Raw genomic sequence first — 21,364 nt, forward strand, 5'->3', positions numbered from 1 at the left:
AACGCTCTTCAAAAAGGCAGGCATCCGTGGTTTCTAACACTTTTGCAAGCAGAAGTGTCAGTTCTAACGGTATAACGTAGAATCTTTATAATTATTTGGAATTGCTTTATAATCCCTGAATTATCTACCATATATAGCAATTATTATCAAGGTAATTATCAAGGACAATTCATTGGGTTTAATTTATAAATATGTGAATCAAAATTGCTGTGAAACACGTTTTTGACTTGTTGTTGTATAATGTGTTAAATTAACTAACGCTAACTTCCTCCTGCCCCTTCTACCTTCCTATTATTGTTGTAGTTGTTATTATTATTATTATTATTATTATTATTATTATTATTATTATTATTATTATTAGGAGTAGTAGTAGTAGTAGTAGTAGTAGTATGGACATTCCAATGGCACAAATGTTTATCCTGACATCTTTATATGTTAGGACATATTAATATAGACAGGGTTACACAGTTTCAAAGGTACTACATGATGTAAAAAAAAAAAAAAGAAAAAAAAAAGCAACGAGCTCATTTTTATTGCAGTTTCTATAAAATGTGTAGTGATATTTTTTTAAGTGCATAATTCCGAGTCACAATTGTGGATTTACTTATGTCAGCATGGAGTACAAATATAAAATAATGCATTACGGCCATACAGGGGTGTATAGCAGTAATTAAATTTACAGATACGTAATCCGCACAGAAGCGCAACATATATCAGAAAACCACTTATTTTACATAGAAATTTGCCTTGTAAATATTGGAGTTCTAAAATGTAATCGTTTTGCAATTAATACGTGAAATAGCCCCTAATGTTCAAATTGGGACTGAAATGATCATCACTTGTTATCAAATAAATATTATAATACTATTCAAAAGTTACATTTGGTGTCCTGTATTCATATTTTAACAGAGCCAGGACACGCTACGTCCAGGCTGTGACCCAAGACGTCACGTGAGGAGGCCGTGAAGGAACCCCTGCTCTTAACATGATTGATAGCTGCCTTAACCAACCACAAATCACGAGCCAGAGCCCTGTGTCCAGATTGGCTAAACACGGCGCTGACGTGAGCGCGTCTACCATATAAAGCCACCAAGCCATCGCCATTCAGTGCTTTACACAGTATGGCCGGCGATATTAGCTAGCACTCGCTCACGGTATTCTCTGCAAAAGGGAAGACGGTAACTCAAGAAAATCAACATCTGGATTGCTTAAAGGACTGTACCTCAATAAATTATAATTGATCGAGGAAGGATTTATTAAGCTGTAAACGTTACAACCGACGGTTTATATTTTCTGTTGGGTGTCTGTTGTCTCATGATGGAAGATAACGGTGCACATTTCTTCGAGGGGACTGAGAAGCTGTTGGAGGTGTGGTTCTCGCGGCAAGATGAGACCAAAGGAACCGGGGACCTCCGTACCATCCCAAGGTTTGTGTCATTTGAATGTGTCAGGTGTCGCGTCCGTCCCCAGCAGAGTATGGAAATGTAGGCTGAAAAGCCGGCCACATGCTTGGCTTCATTCCCTCAACTCATTCAAGACATGTAGTGTTAACGTTAAACATTAAAATATGGTAATAGTCTTGTCTTTCACGGGCAGTTTCTTCTCCGTAACAAGTAGTTTATCCTTAGTTGGCTAGAGAGGACGCCACATTCTGACTACAGAGCCCACTAGCAGTGAGCTAGCTAAGTTAACACCGACACTCAAAAATGGCCACCTCCCCCTTAAACGGTGGCACTTCAAAGCTGAGTCATAGATCTTTCTCTCCGAGGAGATGTATGGAAATTAACATTTTAATATACTGATATGGCCACTGTTCAATGATCAACGTTTAGCTATTGTTTAAAAGCCGTCCCGACAGAGTTTGCCAAGTTATCCCTTTTACAGCTAGCTAACTCCACCTAGTCTTAGAGAGAAAATACTTAAATATTCAGCGGTCCTCTGCTGAAGTCTAACTCGGTATACGGCTCAAATGGTCTGTGGTATCATTTGAATAGGTCTTTTCTTTCATTAGCGATATGTTTCAGCGCACTTTAGTGTCAACATTAGGCGGGCTTGATTACCCTTTTCTCTTATCGGTGCGCACGCGTTTTATTTCCCCCGCATTGGTGTTGGGACATGGTTTGATTGTATTAGCATGACATCACAGCGCTAAAATATGCTAAGCTACTTGTTTAACATAGTCACATTGAGTTGATAAAATGGCTCTTTGTGTTTTGTCCTACTGTAAATGTGTGGGGGTTTTTTTTGTTTTGTTTTTTTTTTTTTTTTCCTGCGTCATTCAACAACGAGGGGGCCTCTGTGAAGTGTCAAGCATGTGGTTGTCCGTCGTCACCGCGTGCTGCCTCGACACTGGCTGCCATCACGGAAACGCACACCAACACAACTCGGGACACAGTTTTCAGTTTCTGGTCTACAGGATGGGATTGGAATGGGAGGCGGAGTGGTTGCGGCCGCGGCGGCTGGTTAGACGGCATTTCAAATATTCCCAGTCAAAATTTGCACGAGTGTAAAGACAGACGGAGAACGATCACGGATTGTTTCGTAATGGAATCCTATGGCCTGTGAAGAGGTGCTCATTTTAGGTTTAGTCCTCACTGCTGATAGTCTTCCATTGCATGGCAGACCCAAGAACTGCTGTAAATTCGGCTGAAATTGCATGTAGCCCTTGTTCCGGTCACGTTTCTAGCCATGTAGACACTCCCCGCCCGTTTCCTCTGATTGGTTAAAGGGTCTCCCATAGCGATTTGCTTAAAGCCGTTTGGCTGCGTTTTAAAAGAAAATGTGGATAGTGAGACATTCAGCGCAAGGGATATGGATGGTTAAAAGGCTGTTGACCTTTGCCCCCGTTCAGCACCACAAATCCAATTGTTTCTGTTCCTAGATGGCTGAGAAGCTTGTGCCAAGTGGAACACAGTTAGTCATATATGGATAGATCAAAATACTTTTGGGTGCCCATATTGCTGTTTGGTGCTGAATAAAATGGAACAAAGAGCTGCTATTTGTGTTTAGTAGTTTTGTGAAACAGTGACAATAAATGTATATTCTATTCTAAATTACCATTCAGGAATTTTGACAGGGACTGGTGTTGATTCTTCAGTGGTGGAGTAGTTAAAAAATTTCAGCAGCTGGATGGAGCTCATCATCCCACACCTCGGTCTGTCCTTTTAAAACTGTTTAACACTTTGTTCTTTTACATGTTACGGCTCTTCTCTATTACAGTAGTGGTGGTAGTGAAGTGAATTTCTTGTAGCAAGGTTCAAGGCTAAATCTGACTTGTTCTGAGTGGCTTTTCTGGTCATTAATGGGATCACAGGTTTGTTAAGGAAAAGTGTCCGTGGCCAGTCGGGTGAATGAGGACTGGCATTAATTTACAGCCAGAGGGCAGATTAACGGCTCAGAGGGACACTGTCAGTGGATCAGTCTCGCTGGACGTCAGCCAATGTCCAAATAAGTCCACAAGGGCAACTGATTCACAAATGTGAAGCTCACTCACATTACCTTCTCTGTCCTTCCTCAGGGTTCAACAGCAGCTTACAGTTTGTTGCCAGTGATTGTCAAGCAAATTGTCCTGAGGGCCATTTAATGTAGCTGTCTGTCCTCTTTTGCTTTCCAATCTTTTCAATTTATCAAAAATGGCCCAAAATCCAGGAATCCATGTCTCTCTGTCTATTGGGTATGAATGGAAACTGTGATAGTACCTGGCAATCTACTCTGGTCCATTCCTGGAGACTACTCTTTCTTTGAAGAAGATCTGATCCTGCAACCAGAAATAGCCTCTGGTGTACATTTCATCCAGAAACAGGAGCTGACCCGTGTCTCCAGTGACATTGTCCCCCTGGTATAAACTGAGAAGCTGGCATGTTGCTAAAGCTCGACGTCATTTTGTGCTTTAAAAAAGAAAATCATGAAAATTATAACTAGATGAAATTGTTGTGAGGCTTGTCCATGTAAGAGCAAGAAACTATGCTATTTTCATGAAACTATTTGTACTAGGGTTTAAGCTTGGCAAATTTTTCACATCTTAATTTGTACGATAGCAACATATTTTGACCAGTTGTGGTCAAATGCTTGAAGTGTCTAATTATTAGTCTGTCAATCTTCTGCTTAATTGTAAGATGGAAAAGAAGCTGCATGAATTACTAAATAAATGTGAGCAAAGTGTAAAAATGTCCCATGTATGGATCTAGAACATGTATAACAAACTCTACCATATATACATACTACAAATATATTTATGGCTCCATGTATCTTCATTATCAAGTAACCCCTGCATTCATAGCCTGTACTGCAGTATGTTGAAACTGCACAACGATGACAATATATATCTTGCAAATGACCGATCGTAATGACAGCCCAACAAATGGCTTGTCATGACTGGGATATAGTGTGACACGTTTAGCCAGTGTGTTGGCCTTTAGCCCGTAACATGAGATGATTATTAAATCATGTCATATCAGCATTACACCATTATCAGTTACTTTGACCCCCTAGATGAATGAAAACAGGAGGGTACAACAAATACTTTAATTATAATTTCACAAAATACTCAGTTTTGATGGCTTCAACTTGATAAATACTTTTTTACTACTTTTTTTTTATTGGTGTACTGCTGTAACCATGAGTGCAGCTATGGCTGATATACAGTGCCGGTGTTAATTCATTAAGAGGACATGTTGTAGCAGTGACACTTTGTTCGATCTCATGAATGAGGAATTCCCAAAGGGCGGTTGGTCATTCTAACAGACACGCACATGCGCGCACACGCACACACACACGCACACGCGCGCACACACACACACACACACACCAGCAGCTCATCAATATTCATGACAGATGTAGTCAGACTCAGATTACAGGTCACCCAGCAACTCAGAACAGTGGTAATCTATTGTCAGCAACAGCTGTGTGTACAGGCTCTTGGAAGTGATGTCTTGTCAGCAGTTGTGGTGCCACAGAGGAAAGAGTGACATGCAGCTTGGGCTGCAATTTACGATTATTTTCATTGTCAATTAATCTGGTGGTTATTATGATAAATTGGCTGTTTGTTTTTTGTGTTTGGTTTTTTTGCCCAAAGCAACTTAGATGTACATTTGTCAAAAGAAAGAAAACAAAACCGTTGATAACGTACGAATGAATAAATGGAAACAATTTTCAAGGACCCATCTGACCATAGCTGCTATTAATGAAGGATACCCTAAGTTCATAAGCACTATTATTGAAGTGCTAAGGGTGGCAGGGTGGTGCGGTAGTCATGTTATGCGGGGTAGAGATGAAGTCTGAACAAGTGAGTCAGGAGATGGGAGTCTTTTGCGGAAGATGTAGAGTGACTCTGCTGTCCTGACACTGGTCGGGAGTTCGTTCCTCCACTGAGGCGCCAGAACAGAGAAGAGTCGCTGAGACTTTGCTGAGCGGGCTTTGTTTGTTCTCAGCAATGGCACAACCAGCCGGCAGCATAACCGTTGCAGCGTTCTGGATATGCTGCAGCGGTTTAGGCGCAGAGACTGGGAGTCCAGCCAAGAGTAAGTTGCAGTAGTCAAGGGAGGAGATGACCAGCACTTGGACCAGGAGTTGGGTTGCATTCTTTGTGAGGCAAGACCAGATCCTGTGGATGTTGTGGAGGGCAATTCTGCAGGATTGGGCCACAGCAGTGATGTTGAGGATGCAGGACAGTCCATCGTCGAGGATTTTGCCCAGGTTCCTCGCAGGCGTTGAAGGCGATACTGTGAGAAGTCCTCGACAGTGACAGTACTTCCTGAAATGTTGTGTTTTGTCAGCAACCCAAAGATATTCAGTTTACTGGAGGAGAGAAACCAGAAATACTCACATTTGAGAATCAGAATTCCTACATTTTTTATTTTAAAAGTCACTTAAACTGATTCGCTATCATAATGGTTTGGTTTGGGATTAATACAATAGTTGACAACTGATCAGTTTATCATTGCAGTGTTTACCAGAAGTCTGCCTGGATCGATCATTTTTCATTTATGTCTATATTTTGTTATATCTGATTATGGAGGCGTATTGGAGTGTGTGGCAGCAAGCCTAGGCAGATACTTTCTCTAGCAGTATGTCAAGCCATCCACCATAGCCATGTGCTAAACCCATTGCTTGATATTAAGCGTTTTTTCTTAAATTCCTGCCATATCCTCTCAGTTGTTAGCATGCACATGGTAGCATGAGACAGGTGGCTGAAGAGCTAAATTATTTTAACTAGTCAGCAAGGTAATGGCTCACACCTGTCATCCCTCCCAGTTAGAGAATCACTGCTGACAGTCTAGTTATTGAGGCACATTTCTCATTCAGAGAGATGCAGCCCTGTCATCTCTAAGAAGATGAACTATGCAACGTTGGCTGCTAGTAAATTCCCCATTGAGTGTTGCCCTCCTCAGAAGTCTGTCTCTCCTTGCCCAGGCTGTGCTGTACTTCTTACTGGCCACTCTGAATGGATCCAGTCTGCCCTTCCAGGATTGTAATGAGAAGGTGACGCAGCTGCATTTGCACTGCAGCTGTCTTTGACTGGTGGTGGGAGGGGTGGCGGTGGCAGTGGCAGAAGCAGCCTTCCTGTCAATGAGGAAAGTTGCATGCCTTGACTGTGACTTTCAGTTTGCCCAGGAATGATTAGAACTGGAGCCAGTATTCAAACTAACCAAATCCACAGTACCTTGCCACTTTCTACATACACGTACTTTATTCTTGTCAGTCTGAACCACTTCCTTGTGATCTCAATCTGCAGCATTTTATTTTATCTGAACCTCCTCTGAGACAGTAAATTTCAGGTAAAATCTATGCATGCATATTCTTTGAGTAGACAAACTAGTGAAAGGGTCTTTCTTATCCATCTGCAGCATTTTATTTTTTCTGATGTATCTCCTAGCACCAACAGATTCCATCCCTCCCTGGGATGACTTTGACTGAAGAGTATTATTACATAATCCTGTAACATCCTTGTTGAAAGATCAAAACAAACACTTACTCCTCGGTGTGTAAATGTTTACTGTCATGTAGCCACTTCCTCATTGGAAATATGGTAAATGAATTCCAACATGCTCAGTGTTGCCTTTTTTTTCTTTTTTAGGTTTGAGTGGGACAAACTTCTGGAGAATGTGCATTGTTTGATCATAAGTGTGACAAAGTCTGACAAGCAGGAAGCTTATATACTCAGGTGAGTGCTCCGCCTTTACTTAAAGTTTGTCTCCTGTTTCCTACAGATTAGAAGACAGACAGGATTTAGTTAGGTCACCTGTAAGCTGCTTGCCATTGACAGTCTCTGTCCCATGTGATGAATTAGAGCCATGGGTACATATGTTATGTGCCACATAGCCATCATGATATTAATATTGGCTTATTACAGAACAGAAGTCAGCTTTATCAGCAGTTGAAACCAGTAAGACACATTCTGCTGTGCAAATTATGAAACAGTACTGGCCAATTTAAAGAACTTGTCATGACTATTGGAGGTGATTTCCCTTTTTTGTAATCAGTCGAAATGACCACAGTTATCTGATAGGAATTTATTTTTCCTTCTCCTAGAGTCTAATATGGACTGCCTTGTACTACAAGTAACATGTACCAAGAGAGGAGGATTAACAAACTCTTAATCATTTTATCATTTCTTTAAGCCAAATGTACATCGTACAAGCATGTTGTATAACAACTTGCACCAACAAGTTGTCATGGTGCAAGTTGTTATACAACATGGTGCACTCCCCTGTAATTATTTCCACTATTTAGCTGAAGCGTCTGTGTGGCAAGTCAAAACACATTTAGAATTTTTGGTTTAGGTTTAGCTCCTTCTGCCGTCATCCATATTTCCAAGTGATGTATCATTCTATCATTCTATAGTTGGACTACAATTTTACAAACCAGAGTAATACTCCGAAGACTGGAAGAGTAAAACCAAATTGTACTACCAGGTGTAAGGCGTGTCTCGGCCATCCTGAGTGGAATGCAATGAGAGTCTGTTAATGAAAGTGAAATGGCAGCATTATTAATCAGGACAACAGTGAATCATCATGTGTTTATTTCTCACTATCAAAAATGAAATATAAAATGAGACAAGAGCAACTTGGGAAAAGATGGCAGATTCTAGCGTCCCAGGAATGACAAATAAGGTCTGTGTCTAACTTCTGGTAGTGATCATTTTATAGCATTAGCTTTTTACTTCTGGGGATTGCATTTACGCTTCAGAATTCAGTTGTGATTTACCTTGCTGAACAGCAAGCATTTAAGTGTAATAAACCTATACAATATAGGCCATCCCTACAGTAGTCTGCCTGTTTGTGTGGGAACATTTCAGGTCAATGATTTTTCTACAACATGTTTATGCAAATTTGTCACAATAAAAACCGCTTTAAGAAATGAAGGGTTTCTGTTCATTGAAACGCTAGAGTTTTGTTTTTTTTTGTTGTTGTTTTTTTTTTATTATTATTTGAAACAGATACAGGAAGTGTTGAATCTGTATTAACGGCATTATACATTAGCCTTAACAGGGCAAGCAGTAGCGGATTAAACTGAGGTTTTGTACTAAAGTAGTTTGTATATAAGAAAGCATAACCTGTACCAACTTGTCACTGATGACGCTCTTGCACAGCTCTCACCTCTATTGCAACACAACCAGTCTGTGGTTAGCTGCATGCTGCTAGCCCTCTTCACCTACACTTCACATGCTGGTTTGCTCAAAGGCATCCATTTCAAGTTAGACCAGACAGGCTAAACTGGAAAGTTGCACAATTCTGATGCATTGTCTCTTAATTGGTTTGATTCAAGAAGTGCATAAATGTTTAGTTTTTAAAAGGGAGAAGAACAAACACATGTTGTCTTTTGAGCTAAAAATACATTTTGTCCTTGTGTTGGATTTAACCTATTGTGTACCTACAAACGTTTGACTTTTTACGTCTGTACTTGACAGAACAGAGTGGTACATAAGTGGAGGGACAGCCAGCAGATAATTATCACTTCTTTTAATAAATGATACAGTCAGCGTACAAATCTTATTTATGTTTCAGATGTCTTACACTTGTCTTGTACTTCTTTTGGTCCACAGTGAGAGTAGCATGTTTGTCTCCAAGAGACGTTTCATTTTGAAGACGTGCGGAACCACCCTCTTACTGCAAGCACTGGTGCCTCTGCTGGAACTTGCCAGGGAGTACTGCGGTTTTGATGCCATCGAGGTAAGGCACACACAACAGTTTGAGTATGTTTTTAAAAAAAAAACACACACACATCATGCTCTCTGCTAATTGGTAATAATTGGTTCTGTTGCATTTACCTCGTGTTTTAATGCTGCATATTTTTTTTATTCTTTTACAGAACTTCTTCTACTCCCGAAAGAACTTCATGAAGCCAACCCATCAAGAGTTCCCTCATCGAAACTTCCAGGAAGAAGTGGACTTTCTCAGCCAGATTTTCCCAAGTATGGAATGTCATGTACTCTTGAGCACCACTTAAATAATGCCCTGAAAATGCAGTTCAAATAAACTGATATCAACCCAGAATTTTACAATCGCATACCTACAATGATCGTTGAAAAAGACATTTTGATTGAACATAAAGTAACTGAAGTGTTTTAAAGAGCTTCAGCCCCTTCATACAGACTTTGGAGACAACCTTAAATATAACCTTTCACATGAAGGTTGTTGTGTTTTTTTTTTTTGGTTTTTTTTTTTTGTTTTTTTTTTTTTTAAGTAACTGCTTTTAAAAACCTTTTTTAAAGCCTTCTATACAACTACCTGAAAGAAAAATGTCAATTCTGGGCCTTATAAACTGATGGCAGGGATGTCACATGCTTGTAGCTCTGTCACTATTAGTGATAGTTATCTTGTTGCTGATGGGCAAATCAAATAGGTAAATGTTGTCCAGTACTGATGTTTAGCCAAGAAATCTTTGAATTCGTCACAAACTGGAATGTAAATGTCTCAGAGTTTAGCATATCTGCTGTGTGAAATCCAGTAGATGATGCATGTGGTTCCATATTTGAGTTGGTATCATGTGAATAGTAACCTTAAGAGCAACTAAAACAACAAAGCTTTTCCTTTTTGCTTCTTCCAGATGGCGCAGCCTACTGTATGGGACGTTTGAACTCTGACTGCTGGTAATCATCGCCCTATTCTATATCCTCTATTGTGTAAAACTTCATGTGTGGTCCACAGTGTTGCCAATATCCGTGGATATTTTTGTAGCTAAAATGAACTCTGAACTATGCTCCTTGCTGATTTTATCCTTGAAAGATGCTATAGTGATTTTCCAGTTTCTGTGAATAAAAAGCAAAAAAAAAAAAAACATGAAACAAATTCTAGTCAACACGAAGCATCAGATTGTCCTTAAACAACATTTTTGGCCAGCTGGCCAAGTTGAAAGGTAGATAAGAAAATCCACCAACCAGGCATCCATTTTACCTGCCAAAATGCATGTACAGTAGATATGGCTTAAAGCTGTATTCTGTAACTACTTTTTGGTTATATTTGCTAAGATTGTAAAAACTACTGTCTGTGGGTCCACCCAGTGCAGGGCTCAACGCTGACATTTTTCCCAACGAGTACATGTACTCCTAAAGTAAAATATCTGGGAGCCCAAAGACATATGGGAGCACAAAAACATATTTATTTATCAATTTATTGAACACTTCACACTTAAATAGGCAGCACAAACAAAATGATTTACAGTATTTGTGTTTGTGTACTAAACACAAAGCATGTCAGTTGTCCAAGTACATATTAATATTCGTATAAAATAGAGGAAGCACTAAAATACAATAAAAAGAGGCGTCACTTATTCGGCCCACGTAGGAACACGATTTGATGTTGGTTTGTAGTCACTGGGTTACATGACATGGATGATATTTGGGGGGGGTGCAATTATTTTGTATTAAAATATTTATGCCAAGTAGAGCTGCACGATATATCGTTTGCACATCGTCATCACGATGTATGTGTGTGCAATAGTCAGATGCAGGCTCTGCGATGTACGAGGCAAATTAACTCATCTAGTTTCAAATGAACCTGACACACACTGTGCATGCAGACTCTGCATGCACAGTGATCCACCAATCACATTAGTTCTAATTCTGTGTGCCGAAGCAGACCGAAGACTTGGTGCCAAAAAGAAAAGCAATGTCAGTTATTTGGAGTTATTTCAGCTACAAGAAGGATATTGGCCAAACATGTGTTCTGTGCCACAACTAGAGGTAACACAACTAATTTGTTTGACCATGTACGTCGGTACTACACAGCAGAGTCCTGCATGGGTCTTATTTTGCAAATGACATTCCGCACTCGAGCCGACACGCTGTAGATTGATACCAACCAGCACCCAAAGGAAAACTAGATGGACGCAAGTTTTAAAAATGAAAGTAAGCCAGCGTGGGGAATTGGAGTTCTGGGAGCGTGCAAGCGCGCATGAATGAGCTCATATAAAATATAAATGCTTATCATTTTGAAATGCAGGTATATTTTTGTAGATGTGTAGATTTCAGTCATTGAATAACCTGCTTATTACTCATTCATAGTTACTTAATGTAACTATGAAGCTTGAATGTTCCATTTTAAGATGGAGAGCTCAAAAGGTTCAAAGTTTTGTTTATCATTCAATTCACATTTGAACATGATAGAATGAAATATGTACTCAGGTCCCAGCACAATAAAAGCAAGCAATAAAAGATAACAATAAGAATATCTCTAAAACACAGACAGAAGCCATATTCATAACACTGACCAAAACAGGTAAGATCAGCTCAGGTTAATTGTCCACAAGATAGCAGCAGTGCAGCATAACAAAGTGCTGTTCAGATCATCTGATTAAAATTCCTGTATTTTTTTCATATCGCAATATATATTGCAGGGTTAAAAAAAAAAAAATCACAATTTAAGTTTTTGCCAATATCGTGCATCCCTAATGCCAAGTAATTAAATGACTTGGTCTGGGACTTTCTTTTATTGTCAGTCGAATTACACTTTACAGTGTAGTGGGAACAAAATTTAGTTTCAGTGGTTCAAGATAGATAAAAAAAAATAAAAAAAACGGCATGTACATCTCGGACGTTGGAAAGTAGCATGGAGGGAAGCAGCGTTCTCCACGGATTTGCCTCCAGCTGTCAGCCCCACTCGACAGCTGCGCCTGCTAACCGTCCTCCTGCTGCTAACACTGGGCGAACCTTGATAACGTCGTGGCTGGGACCCGAGTGAATGTCCGCTGAATATCCAACCTGACACTAACTTCACCACAGTCCATTGACCTGTCACCTCTCGCGAGACATTGGTCGCGTCATTATAGAAAACAACTGTGATTGGTGCTTTGCAGCCAGAGCATTGTGATTTTTGAACGGTCGCAGACAAAGTAGGTTGTGATGGTAACTTGTGACCTTTGCTCGCACACTGCGCCAAAATCATTTTCCCGGTTCACACATACTTGGTGATTATGTAATTTAGTGTGAAAAATAACTGTCACTTCGGTGGGTCAGAATCTCAATCACTTCACATTATAACAGCATCCATATGATTATAAACTGTCCGCGGGTTTAGATTGATGGGGGGGGACACCTGGGGAAACACCTTGAAAACATACCGACGTCATCATCATGACGTGTACCGTCTTGCCAAGTCAGAGAAGAAATAAGAGGACTGACAAAGGAAAGCCGTGTAAAAAGGAAGAATTCGACCGAGTCTGAGAGAAAACTAGGATAAATATCGGAGAGTCATTTCAGAGGTGGAGGGAGCTGCAGGATTTGTAAGGACTCGAGCGATGCAGAGTTAGCTGCTTTTCTGCTGGACAAGTAAAGACCCCTGCTTGATATGTTTCATTCATGATGAGGCACTCATTGTAATTTAGTTGTATTGGTCAGAAATGGAACAATCTTTTGTTGTGGTTGTTTTTGAATGTGCCATCTTGGTTATCTGGCTTCCTCTGTCACTGTGGTTACAAGCCTGCACAGCAGGCTTCTCTGTGCTTTTGAGGGCAAAGCTGCAGCACAGCAGAGAGGAAGGTGGGAGCTGTATCATTCAAATCTTCTGGCTAAGTCCACTTTATTTCTTAAAACTGCAGCTTCAAGTGTTTCATTGTTTTTAACAAAAGAAAAAACTTCTGTAAAACATCTTTAAGTATCAGTGGTACAAGGGGAATTTTATATAGAGAGTTTGGCAGATCTGCCTATGGAGAAAAGAATGGGATGTTAGGTGTTTAGCAGCTAATTATGAAAAATGCTTCATGAAAGAACTTGACAGTAAGGACATGTGTGTATTTCAGCATGCAAAATGTTCGCTTTTCTCCTGTCCTTGTTGCCATTAGAGTGTGTATATATTCCTGTGTTTAAGAGGTGCAGCTCACCACACCACCCACAGTCCCTCTGTCTGTGTGACACTCTGACACAGACAGCAGAACAAAAGCAGTGTGTCCATGAATGACACCACAACACAGACACTCTTCATAGTTTTTTTATTGCATGACTATTTTGGTGCAAACATTGTGGTGGATAGCCTTGAGATTTACTCACCAAATGGAAAATATAACCACACTGTACCCTTGGTGGGTGTTCATTATAGATCCTGCTGTGTAGTACAATCATGAGATGGTACTAAAAAAAGTCAAGTCCATTGGCTGGGTTCTTCCACTTGTATAGAAGCTCTTCAGAACCTCCTTTACAGTCTTGTCATGGTTAAAAATGAATAACCTTGCACTGTGTGTCCCACAGGTACCTGTTCACCCTGGACTTGCCAGAGTACTGGGAGAACAAGCATGCGGATCAGACGCTGGAAGTTCTGATGAGTGACCTCGATCCAGCCATTATGGACCAGTTCTACATGAAAGACGGTGTTTCCGCAAGTGATGTCACTCGTGTAAGTAGATACATCAGTGTGTTTGTCTCGACAGTCATCAGCAAATGAAGGTGACAGAAAGTAGTTTAGGTTGGTTTGAGCATCTAGTTAAATAGGCACTAACGTGGAGGGTTAAGAGATTGTGAGTTGATGCTGACATGGTCGTCTTCTTCTCTCGCTGCAGATGAGTGGAATTCGTGACCTGATACCAGGTTCTGTGATCGATGCCACAATGTTCAACCCTTGTGGATACTCAATGAATGGAATGAAGGCTGACGTGAGTGTCTCTATGTTTAAGCAGTTTGCGGTCCCTCTAACAAGTTTAAACACAACTGTAATGTGGCCCTGCTTGTTCTCTCCAGGGAACTTACTGGACCATCCACATCACCCCGGAGCCTGAGTTCTCCTATGTCAGCTTCGAAACCAACCTCTCCCAGACATCGTATGATGATCTGGTCAGGAAGGTGGTGGAGGTGTTCAAGCCAGGAAAATTTGTGACTACGCTTTTTGTCAATCAGGTGTGTTTTTAAATGCAACACAGACATTATTCTCCGTGTGATTTTAATCCGATATGTCACTGAGGAACTTCTCTTTTTTTCTTGCTGTTTGCTCCCGCAGAGCTCCAAATGTCGCAGTGTCTTTTCTTCTGCTCAGAAACTCGAGGGCTACAAGCGTCTCGACCGCCAGTTGGCTCAATTCAACGATTACAATTTTGTCTTCACAAGCTACGCCCAGAACCGCCAGCAGAACCAGCAGAGCTGAGGGTTGAGGATGAAGAAGAGGCGTAAAAAGAAAGGCGGCCGTTCGGGGCTCACCCCTTGCGGCCGACTTCACCCCCGAGTAGAGAGCTTGTTGTCCTCCTCCCCACTCCTCAACCCCGTCCTCTCCTTCCACTGCTGCTGTCGTTGTCCAGAACCTCCTGGTGGCGATGCAGTTCCGAGCCCTAGTTTAACCTCAAGTTTGAGTTGTTTGCATTGTTGTACCTGTGACTTAGATCTCTTGCATGAAAGCTCTTTTCTCTGTTTCGATATTCTAGCTCACTCTTGCTGTGATCTTGAAGTGCATGTAGAGGAATTAAACACGCTCTGTTTGAGGCTGTCCATCTGTGCCCAGTATGACGGTCCCTTCCTGCAGGTGTCCCCCCTCATCCCCCACAGACAAGGTTTCCGCCCGCACTAGGCCAGGGCCCTGACATGCTCAGATCAGTCTGCCTCTTTGACCTCAGCCTTTCTGTTTATTTATTATTATTATTTTTCTTACATTTTCAAATTCGCAGCCATTCTACATTCAGTTTGCCCTCAAATGTGGCAATTTGAATTCATAATCACCAATTTTTGAGTGCACTTTAAAACCTGTTGACTCATGGTACTAAAAGAAGGCCGACCTTCTGTCTCGAGTCTGATTGAATGTATACGTCTTAAGCTTTTGGCCTTCACATTGTCAGGACATATTTGAGTTATTTCAAAGCAAATGCCATATTGCTGTTTAATGTTGCATTATTAGATAAAAGGTGCAGCTCATTGGTCCATCTGCTCCTGGTTGCTGTAAACTGCACTAAAGACTTTCTGCTTTGCTGGGCTTTGAAGCACTCTCCCACCACCTGCATGCATTCATCCATTTGTGTTCCTCCACCTCGGCAATCAAATAGTCCTTGTGTTCCCCTGAATAGAAAGGCTTTTAAAGTTGTATGCCTGGTAATGTAAGAATATGAATCATTTAAGACATTCAACATCTGCACTTTGTTGCATCCAGGATTCTTTCTGTATAGCGTGCTGTATCTATAGGAAGCTTCTATCCTATAGGGTCCCCCCACAGTCATATTCAGCACTCTAATTTTCCACATTCACACCAATTGGTTAAATGGAAAATGTTGAATGTGAATGTAGCACAGTCCCCCCCCCCACCCCCCTGTTCGTCTTTCGAATGTACACGTCTCTAGAGAAAAGCCTGGACCAGGTTTGAGCTGAATGTATGACTCCAGGAGAGCACACCCCCACCCTCCTCTTCTCATGCGCACACACACACATGCATGCATGCAAAGAGTGTACAATGACCTCTGTTGACCAGCCATTGTCTGGCTCGCAGCAGGTCTCCCCCTGCCAGAGTCAGACTGTCAGCTGGCCCCAGAACCGTGACATGACGAGAGGCGGCCCTCCAGGCTGCACACACTCTGAATGGGAAATAATGAATCAGACACTTTTTGCTTAGTTGCCCAGCAAAGCATTTTTCTTCTTCCCACATAATATCATCCTCTCTCTGTCTCTTTCCGCCCCATACAGAAATCTGTATGCACACAATAGAGGCCCACCAGTCTGAGCATGCCAGGGTGATCCCAGATCATTCCACATGTAACCGCTGCATAAACTGCATTTTATTAAATTTATTGTGCCCAGACATTTTTTGCAGTGAATTGGTCGAAAATGTGACTCCCCTAGCAGTTTTCTTTTTGTTTGGATCAATGCCCTTTGTTCATTGAGGGGGAATATCCTGTGACACTATGGTGCGTGTGACTCCTAGTGCCGTGTTGCTTGACAGTGTAGTGTAGCGCCGTCTCTTCCTCCTTTTTCAGTGGGTCTTTGCTTCACCTTCCTCTTCTTTAACCAGCTGAAAGCGTAGTTGCAGCTGCCGCATCCTGATGTGTTTTTGAATAGGTGGGGACGCTTTTTACCTTAAGGGGTGGGGTCAACTTGTGGTTAATGTAATTTCAAGTTGTGGACAGGTGCTGAAATCAGGTTGGGTTTCTTATTTATTACTTCTTGAAACACTTCAAACGTCCAAGCTTTGTCCTCTCCGCCTGTTCCACTTCAGGGGTGTTCACAATGCTTCTCCTGCCAGAGAATGCGGTTTGAATCTTGACTCAGAGGACACGGCTGGGGTCTTAACCTGTTCTCAGCCCTGTGATGCAGTACAATCTGTTCTTTGAGATATCTGCAATGATCGCATCAGCACCTATAACAGTGCATTCATCACCTAATGAGCAGGTTGGAGCAGGTCATGTAAGAGAAGTGAACTTGATGCTGGGAATTGTTTCCCTCTAGTTGCCTATCATGGCATTTTGGAGTGGTTTCATTGTTTTCCTGAGGACCAATGACTGCTCTTGCATGAGCTCCTCTGAAACCTGCGGTCACTTGGTATAGGTGATCTGCCCTGACTGTTACAGGTCCTTCATGAAGTCACACATTGAGGCATTTAAAGTGTAAGGCTACCTGTTCTTGGATGAAGTACATTTTAGCCTTGTTGATGTGGATCATTGCTATTTTGTTTTATTTTTTTATACAGTGAACTCAAAATGCATTTTTGCAGTTGAAAGGTTGAAGAATTTTATACAAAATATTTTGTATTTTTGCTGCGGACCAATATTCTCTTTTCTTCCCCTTAATGTCCAAATGTTTATTTTGTTGTAAAAAGGGATGACCTTTTGGCTAAATCATGTTTAATCTTTTTTTCTCTTCCCCTTTCTCTGTGAATCATCTGAAAGAGTGCAGAGGAAGGGAAAGGGAAAGCCTCCCCGGTGAGAGGGTGCAGTTGCAGGATGTGTCAGGATGTACTGATGGAGAAACTTTGCTGTTCTAATTCTTTCTTTGCTGTTCTTTGGATGGTCAAGATGTGCTAAATATATCTGTGCTACGAGCTTGATGCTTCAATAAAAAGATACTTATCTGTGCAACTGCTGTGTAGTTTGTCTTTCTGTCCAGAACATTGATTACAAATTAGAATCCTTGTTCTTCAAACTCTGTTTTGAAGAGGACTCTAAATCCAAAGCACAACAGATGACCGATTAAACAAACTGTCAGACTTTTGTGTATGCGTGAATGCATGTGTTGAGGGGGCCTTTTGTAATAGAGACTATTTGTCATGATAGTAAGACAGATGAGCCGAGAATTTTAAGTTCAGTGATACATGGCACAACAAGCCGGGTAGCTAGACCTACACATCGCGATGCAATGTGATTATGCCACTATTGTAACAATTGCTTCACAAAAGGGAACTCCTGTAATTTATTACTGCTCTAACATGAAGTTGGAGTTGTGAGAGCCACATTATAACAGAGTGATTGAAATGAAAGCATCAGAAGCAACATGATAAGTGATCTGACTGGAATCAGCTAATCAGAATGGCACAGGATGATGAATGGGAAGATATTAATGTGGGCAAAGGGGCTTCACTCAATTATTAACGAGGCTGGTGTGCTGTTTATTTCAAAGAATAAGTGCTGTAATGTTGACTTTATCAAAACACATGCAAATCAAACATTTGGCCCTCAAACACATGTTATATCTTTCTGATCTAGAGGCCAGATCTGTTTATTTGCACAGCTAAGAGCTTGTGCTGGCTGATAAGAACACATTCAGAAATTCAGGCTGTGTGAGCTGTGTGGTTTTGGAGAAATGGAAAAGGAGTCCCATATTCTATTTTCACTTTGATGTCTTAACAAAAGTTTGAAATATCTGGGGTTTCGATATCTCAGATAAATCAAAACCTGGAATACCTGTTCAGTTTTTATTTGTGTAAGTTTGCTGACTTCATCTATTGCCTGGAAATAAGAGAAATACTGATATAATTTAAACTGATTCATCCAGGACAAAATAGAAAACGACTGTCTGTGATTTATACATTATTAACAATAAATAGTATTTTAGAGATGTATCATGTATACTTTTAGGTAAAATCGTAATCAAAAGTAATGTGTCTATATTTGTCAGATAAATGTGCACTAGTAAAGTAAAAAGTACAGTGTCTCTCTGAAAGTAAGTGGAGTAGAAGTTGTGAATCATTTTTCAATGTCACAAACTTGCATGTTGTGATTATCATTTCAGACCATACTGTATCTTTTAACTGCATCTGGCAGATAAACATGAGGTAATTAATTTCCCTCTATTTAGAATTTGAAATGTAAGGACGCCTCAAGTGTTCAGTGTGACAGTGTTTCTGGTAACTTGAAGTGTTTCTGGAGTCTTACCCACACTACAGACAAGAAGTCTGGACAGCTCAGCCTCTAGTGCTTAGATGTTCATCATTCATTTTCTTTATTGCGTCTATTGTACATCTTCCAACTCTGTACTCTCCGTCTAAGTGGCTGAAACAAAACGAAGAGGAATGTCTGTTGACATTGGCTCAGGGGAATCCCTGGTTCAACTGAACATAAATGATGGAACGTTTCACTTTCTGCTCCAAAGAAAAATACCCTTTCACCACAATGGAGATACGTTCTTTCAACTCAGTTTTGAACTAGTATTCAGATCAATATCTCAGGGTAATATTAGTCCACTTAAAAGCCTTGAATTCCAAACCTTAAAGTATCTTGACAAACTCTTAAGTAGAGGTACAGAAGTAATGGCAGCAGTAAACTGCACTTCAAAGGCACAAAAGGTGTAAGAATTCTCCATCTCTCAGAATTATCCTGAAAACTAATAGGGGGAAGCATATCTCTAGTGTAACCACTAACTGCTGCTAACTAAAGCTGCCATTAGCAAGTTAGCTCGGTAAGCTATGCAGCTAGCCACCTGGACCAGGAGCACGGATCACCAGGGAAACGATGGTGTTTACAGCACTTGTCCAGGAAATTTGGACTAGGACGGGTCAGGGCTAGCTGGTTAGCATGCTAATTTCTTTGCACCACAGTACACACAACCACACACAGTCAAAACTGTGATTTTTGCTCAATTCTGAATTCTATTTTTTTTTTTTAAAAACTCATCATGCAGCAGAATGACTCCTTTCCGTGTCAAATAATATCACTGGATTATTATCACTCACACATTACTATGTACACAACATTGTTTGCTCTAGCTGTTCAAAATAGAGCCAACTTTAAAGGAGCTCACTGTAGTGGACGGACTAACAACAAACTAAACAAACTAACTCTCTTTGATATCATTACTGAATAAACTGAATAAACATACTGACCTTAAAGTAACTACAAGGACCTTTAATCAAGTTTTTGTTGATTCTACGACACCAGCACCTGCTGTTGTAAAGAATGTTGTTAGCACGTCAGCTGCACTAGCACTTGTTTTGGACGAGAGTGACACCGCAGGATGGATCGTGATGAGGTAATGTATTTATATGTGATCAGATCCAAACACAGCCATTAATAACTATATATAGTTATTAATGCCTGTGCTCGCAAACAGCAGTCTGTTCACTGATGGTCTCGTTTGCTGTTACAGATCATTTATAATCATCAGAGGAATCACCAGACTGTTTCATGAACACAGAAAAGTTGCTCATAATCACTTTAAAGGACACAATTTCATAATGTTTTGCTTGGTCTTTATGTGGTGGAACCTGCCACCTTTCTAACTTCAAACTTTCTAGCTTCAAACTGTGGGACTACGGGAAAAAAATAGATTTCTGGGTTTGTATTAATACCTCATAAACTGTATAGTTCCCCTTTAAGTACTGTATACACTTCTGGGTACTTACAATAACAACATTTCATTTATAATTCATCATATTGACCTGAGCATGTATTTTGTTATGAAACCTTGATCTTAAAATTAGTAAATGTAACTGTCAAACAAGGGTAGAGGATTAAAAAGTTAAATCTGCAACTGAAATATGGTGGAGAGAAGTACACAGTAGCATACAGTAAAATGATGGTACAGTTACCTCAAAATTGTACTAGAGTACAAAGGTCGAGTACTAAGTTACTTTCTACCACTGACAATACCACTGGAGGTGGAGAGGACAGGCAGGAAATCTGTCGCCTCAACACTAATGGAGTTACCATCCAACAGTTATCAGAACGTTTTCAGGAGAGGTCACCACTCATCATAGAACAACACTGTCCTGCTGCATTTTATTGTCATGTGCTAGAAGCTGCCACCACCTGATGGACAGTGAGTGTACTGACACAGTTACATCCACAGACATCCACAGACACACAGAAACACGAGGTGTCTATCAAAATGCAAAGAGAAAACAAACAACAATATGAGAGGAAGCACAAAGGCAAACATCCAAATGTTAAACATGGAAATCTATGTCATCATTGGGTTTCTTATGCTTTCACTCATGCATGCATGACATGATCCACTCGAGAAGAATTTGACAGATGCTGCAGAATTAGTTATTTTTCTGTTCATCAAATGATAGAGCTAAATCTCATTCTCTCACACACTGAAGAGTGGCAGCAGTTCTCATGTGACTGAAAACTTTGATGTGCAGATTGCACACATGACCCAAGAAATCTTTTATAGTGTAAAACTGATAAAGTGCAGTTTATGTCTAGATAAAACATATATATTTGTAAGTAATCAAATGATTTAACTAAAGTGAAAAGGCTGTCATCCATTTCTGTAGACCTGTTCATTATGATCACGCATACAAAAATCAGATTACCTCAGGAATAAGTGATGTCAGTAAACATAAAATGTTTTTAGACTGACCTTGTATTCAACACAATCAGTTCCACTAATAGCCCCACTTCTCCCTATCTCCTGGACCGAGGAGGTAAGGTGTGAAGCCTGCACTGTTGATGGTGCATTCTGGTCAAACATCCAGTTTAAATATTATAAATAAACACAAATAAATGAAACCTGTGTGCGCATGCATGT

The 21,364-nt window shown here is 40.6% G+C and overlaps 1 protein-coding gene across 1 annotated transcript; it reads left to right on the forward strand.

Moving 5' to 3' along the window:
• Positions 1–1,099: 1,099 nt before the first annotated feature.
• Positions 1,100–17,472, forward strand: amd1 (adenosylmethionine decarboxylase 1). Its single transcript, XM_037086281.1, has 9 exons — positions 1,100–1,427; positions 7,076–7,162; positions 9,044–9,170; positions 9,310–9,412; positions 10,048–10,090; positions 13,682–13,826; positions 13,990–14,082; positions 14,168–14,323; positions 14,424–17,472. The coding sequence occupies exons 1-9, from the start codon at positions 1,315–1,317 to the stop codon at positions 14,565–14,567; spliced, it is 1,011 nt and encodes a 336-aa protein (XP_036942176.1). The 5' UTR covers positions 1,100–1,314; the 3' UTR covers positions 14,568–17,472.
• Positions 17,473–21,364: the final 3,892 nt, after the last annotated feature.

The sequence above is a fragment of the Acanthopagrus latus genome, chromosome 22 (genome assembly GCF_904848185.1).
Source record: "Acanthopagrus latus isolate v.2019 chromosome 22, fAcaLat1.1, whole genome shotgun sequence".
NCBI classification, from domain to species: domain Eukaryota; kingdom Metazoa; phylum Chordata; class Actinopteri; order Spariformes; family Sparidae; genus Acanthopagrus; species Acanthopagrus latus.

Excerpts from the sequence above, each read along its gene's own strand:
- amd1 (XM_037086281.1), top strand. The coding sequence starts at position 1,315 with ATGATGGAAGATAACGGTGCACATTTCTTCGAGGGGACTGAGAAGCTG. Across the intron at positions 9,413-10,047 it reads TCTCAGCCAGATTTTCCCAA|ATGGCGCAGCCTACTGTATG; the intron begins GTATGGAATGTC and ends TGCTTCTTCCAG. Across the intron at positions 10,091-13,681 it reads CGTTTGAACTCTGACTGCTG|GTACCTGTTCACCCTGGACT; the intron begins GTAATCATCGCC and ends TGTGTCCCACAG.